Genomic DNA, 8,405 nt, shown 5'->3' with positions numbered 1-8,405 from the left:
ATGCTATTAGACTCCATGGATTTGATTTTTTTTAAACTAGAATTAGTTGTGAAATTATATTTTCCCATTTTCCGTTTTCTTAATCGAAAACTTTATTTTGTTCATGTTGGATGATTTGATTAACATTGTTTCGGTGGATAAATATTATTGATGTTGGATTCAAGCTCGATTCATCTCCACCAGCTTGTAGCTGATTACAACCTGGGCAATCTTATTTAGGCCATGGAGTGGTATACGAGGACCCATAAAGGAGAAACTCGGGATCATGGCATATGGCTGCCCTGTTCTGATTGGAGATCCCATGAAATCCAGAATAGATCCATTGTATGATCCAACTAGGGTCAAAACTTTTTAGGCCTAAGATATATTTTATCCCAAAAAGTACTCTGTGCAAGATTTTAAATTTTAAAATTTGGACAAATAAAAATAATCTTTAAAAGAGTCTGCAAGGGAAGTGAGCCTTGGCGATTAAAGCATTGTGTTTGCCTTAGAAAAATCAAGCAACCCCATATAATCCCAGGAAATTTGTCCCAACTCACATTAGCTCCATGAGCTTCCCATATCTTACAGCATCACAGGACAAAATGGTTGCCATCTGAAAAGCTGACCAAATCCAACCATCCACATTCACTGAATGCTGATAAAAGATGGTTAAACACATTAAAGATATTTGCAAAGGCTGGCCAACCAGGTCACAGGGCTGTCACCGGTCCCATAAAACAGATGACCATCAAACCAAAAAAATGTGTTCATATGTAAGTGTTACTAATGTAAGTACTCTGTAACTGCATTGAATTGGCTCGGAATCTGTCTACTATTAAATTCTGTTCTCGAGCAAACCAATTTACAAAGCTATCAGCTCAAAGATTGGCACTTAATGGAGTACAAGGGCAAAGTAGAAAACGAAAGGACCTACCCAATCTCACTGACAAACCTCAGTCGATGGCAAGACCTGAAATCCCAAACACAATAAAAGAAACCTACAGGCTAACTTTTTCTTCCTGACATTCTCCGTTTCTGAAGCCTCTCGCTCCTCAAATTATTTAAAGCAGCAATAGAACCCCCTCGCCGCTTCCTCTTAGGCTTTCGCCCTCTGCGTTTTCCTGGGTAGCAGGGCTTCAGAACTGTTTGTTGTGGCATGACAGCATTTTCTGTTTCTGGACCTGACGCGGGCTTTGAAACTTTGGGGGCAATACTCTCCTCAGAGGGGCTCTCAGCTTCTTTAACCAATTCTTCAGGTTTCTCTCTTGGCTGACCGACCTTCTCAAAATTCTGAAACTCTTCTTCAGCTGCTTGATTGTCTATCAGAACATCATCAGCACTCTGCAGACCAAAACAAGAAATAGGTGTAATTAGTATTCAAAATAAATAACTTGCTGACTATCTCATTTCCCAAGAATTGCTGGCAATATCAGATGGGTTTTACAAATTTGTGGCTTAGCTCACTCTTCAGCAACCTCTCTTTCAACTAGTAAACAAAATACAAAATATTTAATTGAAAAGAAAATTAGATGTTGCGAAGTATAAAATTTTGATCGCCTAGGGACATGAAAAATTAGACAAGAAGACTTTAGATACCACTTAGCTCTAATATGTAGGTCCTGGTACCACTTTACAATTACCTGAGATTGTAAAGATATTTAAAGGTAAAAAAACCAACTAAAACTACTGAATTTATTGAAAAATACTAATATTTTCTTTGGTAATGGCAACAAATTAACTTTGCCAAGATTCACCTCTCTACAATTGGTCAGGCAACAAGGGAAATTTTAAGGGTTTGGTCTACGTTGGCACCTAGATAACTCCAACATTAAATTAATTTACATGTTCTTCAGAAATACAGTTGTATTTTCCTGTTAAAAAACAATTAATTCAGACTCATCAGTAAGCATATAAACTCTCACGTCTTTGCACAAGTCTCTGATCTGACGCTGATTCAAGGGGCCATCAGCAGCAGAAAGTAGGCCCATTGTGCTTTCAATGATATCCACATCAGCAGCATCTCCATAGCTCGAAACTGCACTTCCGGGCATTACCATATCTTCCATCTCATATTCAGATACATGGTGGGGTGGAGTACCTATAGCTCCGGCTGGCAATCCATCATTATTTCTAGGAGAACCACTATGACTTTGAGAATAACTAGGAGGTGGATCACCAGGAAACAAATTGCCGGGATATGAAGCGATCTCTGCAGCATTTCTGCACATGACCTTGTTGAGATGAGTCTTCAGCTTGAGAACTCGGGACTGAACAGCTTCAATGTTCAAAAGAATTTGCTCTAATGAACTGTCACGACCCTTGATGCCAAGTAACCACTCACTGTCCTCGGTGCCTCTAACATTCTCATCTGCTGCAGTCATGGATTTCAGTACAAGAGGAATATATATATATATATATATATATATATATATATATATATATATATATATATATATATATAAAATAAACAAAAAAGAGCGAAAAAAGGCATGCTTTTCAGTCCATTCATGCTAACTATACAATTCTACACGTTTGATGATCAACAAGGCCAAGAAAAGTGTGCTTGCTCAGCTTATTGTTTCCTTTTGTCTGCTACAGATTCTAACATGCATATTCAGGTAGCATGGAATGTACACTATGAAGTTAGAATGAAACCAAACAAAGTATACTTCAATGGTACATGCTCTCTGGAAATTGCAATTTCCAGGACTAATAGCAAGTTTCATTCAGATTCTCTCTCCCATCTTCCCTGGTGGCATTCTTCAGATATAGATAATAGCCCTTCATAATTACATTTCAATAACTTCAGCAGCAGGCCTGGAAACAGCCCTTAAAATTGATTTATGTTGGATAACATGCATAAATCTGACCATTTAGCATTTTAAATACTCTTGGACAGATTTTAAAGTATGATCACCATGACTTCTATATATGATTAATGGCACTGAACTAGTTTAGGCTGCTAGGGTAAAAATAGTCTATCCCAAGGTTTATCGTACCGACCTGTACTGACCGCACCATATCATATTGTCAGTTACCAGTACAGTATGAAGGTTCAATTTGTTATATGAGTTGAACCAGTACATATAGATCCGAATTGAGTGGGACCAGCCTGTACCGCTCGATACCATCTGAACTTGGGGTGCGGACCATACCGTATCAACCCATATCATCTAGTTTCTTGCAGTACCATGATAAAAAGTGAGAAAAAAGAGATTGGAAGCTGTCTTGTTACGAGTATAGCATACCGTATCCATCGTACTGTACCAAAATGGTAATGTGTCAATACGGTACCCGTACCGAGATTGCGGACTTTGGCCTATACTAACTAAATTTTTTGACATAATCTTCTCTATAGAAATGTCTTTTTTATGTAATAATGTTTTGATTTAATACTTTAGGCACTGTAGCAATGCAGAAACTAGCTAAGCAATGATATATAATGTGAACATGGTGTCATGATCACTTGCTCTGACAAACTCTCCAAAATAACCTGTTTGCTTCCAAGTAGTTTTAACATGAATATTTTGAATGTTCCAAAAGGTACTTTTCCTAGTTAACTAGCTAAAACTATTGAATCCCTCTCATAATTATTTAAACCTGGTTAAAGATGAATAAGTACCAAAAAGGTGCTTTGCAGGTGAAATACCAAAGCATCCCTCATTATAGGGCTGAATTCCCCAAAAAAGATGCTCGGATGAATAAACTTGAATAAGGCTGAAAAGGTGCACTTTATTTAGGTTTATCTAGGTTTATAAAGATATCAAACAGCAGCACTAAAGACTCTGGAGACTGATTCATGAAGTAGCTGTGTATGTATTCAATGGCTGAAGATAGAAATTTCATAACGTACCAAGTGGATAGTTACCGGAACTCAGATGCAAAAAAGACAGAATTGAGCTATAATAGACAAGTCCAATACCAACATCAGTAGACTATATGAATCCTATTTCATGGTAATTCATCTTCTATCAACAAGAACTAATTCTAAATCCATCCTCAGGATCTTCCATCCAGAATATTTCAGATGTTCATCACCCAAGGGAGAAGCCTGTAACACAAGCCCATGAACATCCTTGATAAGGCATTAAGGCTTTATTTGGCTCTTCATGCCTATGTTATTTATCCACTTCAGCGATTTGTCCTGTTATTGACAACTGTAGCCAGCTGGACAAAGTTTGATGTTCTCGAGATCATATTACACCTTAAAATCCACAGTGGATCAACTAAGATCATAAAATTGGGTGTCATTCCATAAAATATCTTTGCCCTTTTACACCATAACGATTAGGCTAATTACTTGAGCATCAAATTTTTCTCTCCTGGGACTTTTAGTAGAAATGCAACATCCCACTCGATCTTGTGTGTCAGGATCCAATAAGAGACCAACATAACAACCATAACATGCAGATCTAGGCTAAGCATGTCTTCTTCACTTTACCACCGATTTATGTTTGATTGAACCAACTAAAAAAATAAAATAACATGATTAAGAAGTAATGGGAATGGGTATTATATGCCCCAATAAGAAAACTTCTGCAGTAATAGATGAGTAATATAACAACTGATCATAACTTTGTACCCTAAGGGAACAGCAATCATCCTTACCTTGTTCAGCACCATCATCATCGACTGAGTGACCATCCGTTTCAGTTTTCTTATTGTCTGCAGAAGATTTAAAGAGCAGTTACCAATGATAAATTCTATGCAAAAAAATCAGGGTAAATATATGCATATAAATAAGATATATTACCATAGTAAGAGAATATATGGTGTTTTAACATATATGATGATATATCAGCTATATCTTCATTTCTTTTTCTTTTTCTCCTCTTCATGATTTGTTTTTTGGGACTTCTACCAGTCAGAGGCACTGATCTAGACACAGAACCATCCAGCTCAACCATTTTTAACTGCAACTCTTTTTCATGCTTGTATGCTGCAAGAACTTTATCATATTTTAATGCTTGCGTCCGCAGTACCTTCATCTGTAATTCTAACCACTGGCACCTCCATGTCAGAGGGCTGATGAATTTTCTCCAATGAGCAGTTACCTTTTTCTTCCTGTAAAGTTATGTGCTGAATTTATAAAAGCATATAAGATGATAAGACACATGATGCAATCTTTAATTACTACCACTCACCCTTGAGAGTAAAAATGTAAAATGACAGATCAAGATATGGCAAAAGTGAGTGCCGTAAAAAACTTTCTAACTGATCATAATGCTCTTTCCAGAACTACTATATGTCCTAACATTTATTTTTGAGAACATCTTTCTTAAATTAGTTTAAAACCACAGCCAAGGAAAAACCTCAACCCTAGATTCCCCTACTCCATTGAGAGAATAAAGAGGTGTAGACAAGTGATAATTTTTATGTAAATTCTAAATCAACAAAGACTGAAAAAAGTTGAACTATGATTAATAGGAAAATATTAGAACCATCATTTATCATGCAGGGTCCAATTCGTACAAGTAATTATGAATTCTAAATGTAAAAAAGGACTCTTCACCCTTTCTTGAAGCAAAGAAAAATTTTCCATCATATGAAACTAAATGGAAAAAGAGAAATATGTCAGTGAATTTAACATGTCATCCCTTCAAAAGGGTTAACTTTAATTATCCACGAATTTGCCAACTCTTAGGAAACATCTGCCTTATATGTGTTGGCTTGCGCCAAGCATGCCTACTGGTGCACATAATGCTGTGGTAACAGATTTGAAAACACTAAGCAACATATGCCTTTTTCACTCCTTCAGAAACAATCAAAAGTTATCATGTTTCCCATTCATCTGGACTCTTTCCAATTTTAAGGCAATTTGGAGGGTTGCTACATGGTTGCATGTGCTTAAACTGCCACTGCTGCATAGTTCACCTGGTTTCTGAATTAGGACCATCATAGGCTGAACCACATTTTACCCAATCTAGTCCATGCTATCAAGCTTTAACGTTGTTTTGCATATGAAATTTATTTAAGAACTTGGAGTCCTTCCTAAATTTGTTAGAACAACATGAAATTGTTCACATTTTCAGTCGAGAACTCCCCCAAATAAGTCATGTTCACCTTTGTGGCAAGCTTTCATGAGGATCTACACTAGTGGCAGAATACAGGAATTTACTAGCGTCAAAAAGGCATTCTATCCAAGGGGCTCATGTGTTCTTATATTTTTACACGAACTTGAACCTGTATCATCCACATATATTTGACACAGTTTACTCCTCTATCCCATACTTTCTTCTAGGTTACATGGGTTGTCAGATGAAGGTGCCTTTCTAAGCATCAGGACCTTTCAACATCTAAAAACTTCTTCTTCTAGAGCCATGGCTGACTGCCAAATCAATGCCCATGTTAGTGCTGGATGCTAGAACCTTAGGCTACATCAAAGGGTATGGGTAACATAGATTTTCTTCAACTCTCTGTATATAATCATGAGAAACAAAGCTTAAACAACATGAGTTTTAAAGGACTGAACAAGAAACCAGTTAAGAGTACAGTCATAGTGAAATGGTTTGGTTGACTCACCTAATAAAGCAATTCTTTAGAAAAATGAGGATGACAACAATAGACAGGTAAAAAGAACAGCATAGTATACAAGTTTGCTTCAAAATGATACAAATCAAGTTTGCAATAACTACTGCAACTTATTATATAAACATATGAAAGTGTAACAGAACAAACATTAAGACAAGCAATATGGATTCAATATTTCATTTTTCTCCAATTAAAAAGAAATATGTGGAATATACTAAAGTCACCACTTCCTCCTTTATTTCTGATAATGATAAATTCTACTAAAAATAGGGGCAAAACCATAGTGCAATTAGCACAAGAAATTATGAAGGACTTGAAGTTAATAACATAAAAACACAAATCACATAGCTTCAACAAAAAGAAACATATCTATCTGATAAGAAACTTACTTAAAAACCCTGTCAAACCCATCAAAAACAGCAGGATCACTATTCATTACCCCAAACCCTGAGTCCACTTCAGCATCACTCAGCTTTGACTCATCATCACACCCCGAGAACGTGCCCCCAAATGAGCTCGAGTAATCCGTGGCATCAGGGTCTTCAGCTTTAACCTTCTCAATGGCAACACCATCATCCCAATCAAGAATTTCCACTTCCTGATCCATGCTATCATCCACCTTTCTCAGGTTAAATGAGGACTCAGCATAAAATCCATTGTCTTCGAAGTTATTCATGCACACCAAGCCCGTTGCGTCATTCATCATCACTTTTTCTCCATTTTCGTCCTCCGCTTCAGATTTAACAACAATATCTGGTTTTCTTTCTTCATCAATACCAACTAACGCTTGGGCAGGAGCCATGTCACGGAAATTTCAATTAGTATCGAGATTTGAATTCTTGACTAACAATATCTGTCCAAAGAAAAGGGAGAAAAGGAAATATGTCAACTTTTAATTAGATTTGGTGAGCATTCAGTGAATCCAGCAAGGATTCGAAGTTAATTAAAAATTTACATTCGATTTTAACAGGAGAATGAAACCATTGCTTTATAAAAAAAAAAAAAAAGAATTCTAAAACGCTAAAACACCACCATAACTTATTAGAACTTTAGAATCTCCCAATTTTTTCAAAAGGGATTGTTGAAGGCCCGAAACCCTCGACTCCATCCTCGATTCTAAAATCGCGTTCTTGATTCTAATGAACGACCTCGATGCTCTAAGAAATTTTGATAAACCCTAAAAACGGGGGGGAAAGGAATTTCAAAACCCTAACACAGCAACCGCCACCCAGATGAATAAAAATTTAATAAAATAAACGCTTGTTAAGAGTCTCAAAACCTAAAAACATGGATTTATGAGTAAAATTGTATGCAGAAATAGGAAAAAAAAAATCTAACCTTGGAGGGGTAGGCAGCTTCTTCCCCGCGGCTGAGACTTAAGAGAGGAAGATACGGAGAAGCCGCAACCGCAGACCGGTGACGAGTGCGAGTTGGTAGGGCGCATAAAGGCCGGGTCGTGGCCGGCTTTCCGGGGATGAACCGGGTTCGAGTTGACCCTGGACCGGCCTCGCTCTCCGGGTTGCACGGAAGCCAATCGCAACGCCGCCCGTATAATAGAGAGAGATGGGGACCGCCGGAGAGGGTTTAAAAAGAGAGAGCCGGGCCTTTTAACCGTTGGGTTTGGTTCAAGCTCGATGGGCCAAACTCAACAGCATGATGTGAAGCTTGATTTCATTTTCCAATTCAAAAAGGTTAGTTCTAACTTCAAAACAAAAATAACTCATCTACTCAGTTAAATTCAACACCAAACTAATTAGGGTCGGCTACATGAATTTTTTTTAATAAATATTAAGAATTTGACTCTTGAGTGGTGTTAACCTTCAAGTGGTGTTATCACTCAAAATTTGAATCCTACATAAGTTATTTACTTTTGAGGATTTTTCTCGCACGAA

At 37.2% G+C, this 8,405-nt stretch overlaps 1 protein-coding gene across 2 annotated transcripts; it reads right to left on the bottom strand.

Annotated features, from left to right (window-relative positions):
* Positions 1 to 732: 732 nt before the first annotated feature.
* Positions 733 to 7,981, bottom strand: LOC103716106. 2 transcript variants are annotated; one of them, XM_039133631.1, is made up of 6 exons: positions 7,852 to 7,981; positions 6,903 to 7,366; positions 4,736 to 5,046; positions 4,591 to 4,647; positions 1,905 to 2,353; positions 733 to 1,323 (listed from the first exon to the last, which is right to left on the bottom strand). In XM_039133631.1, the coding sequence occupies exons 2-6, from the start codon at positions 7,313 to 7,315 to the stop codon at positions 988 to 990; spliced, it is 1,566 nt and encodes a 521-aa protein (XP_038989559.1). In that variant the 5' UTR covers positions 7,316 to 7,366; positions 7,852 to 7,981; the 3' UTR covers positions 733 to 987. The 2 variants fall into 2 exon arrangements, with proteins under 2 accessions (XP_038989559.1, XP_038989560.1); XM_039133632.1 differs by having other exon boundaries at positions 1,905 to 2,350.
* Positions 7,982 to 8,405: the final 424 nt, after the last annotated feature.

Source organism: Phoenix dactylifera, chromosome 14 (genome assembly GCF_009389715.1).
Source record: "Phoenix dactylifera cultivar Barhee BC4 chromosome 14, palm_55x_up_171113_PBpolish2nd_filt_p, whole genome shotgun sequence".
NCBI classification, from domain to species: domain Eukaryota; kingdom Viridiplantae; phylum Streptophyta; class Magnoliopsida; order Arecales; family Arecaceae; genus Phoenix; species Phoenix dactylifera.
This window is presented reverse-complemented; position numbering and strand designations above follow the sequence as displayed.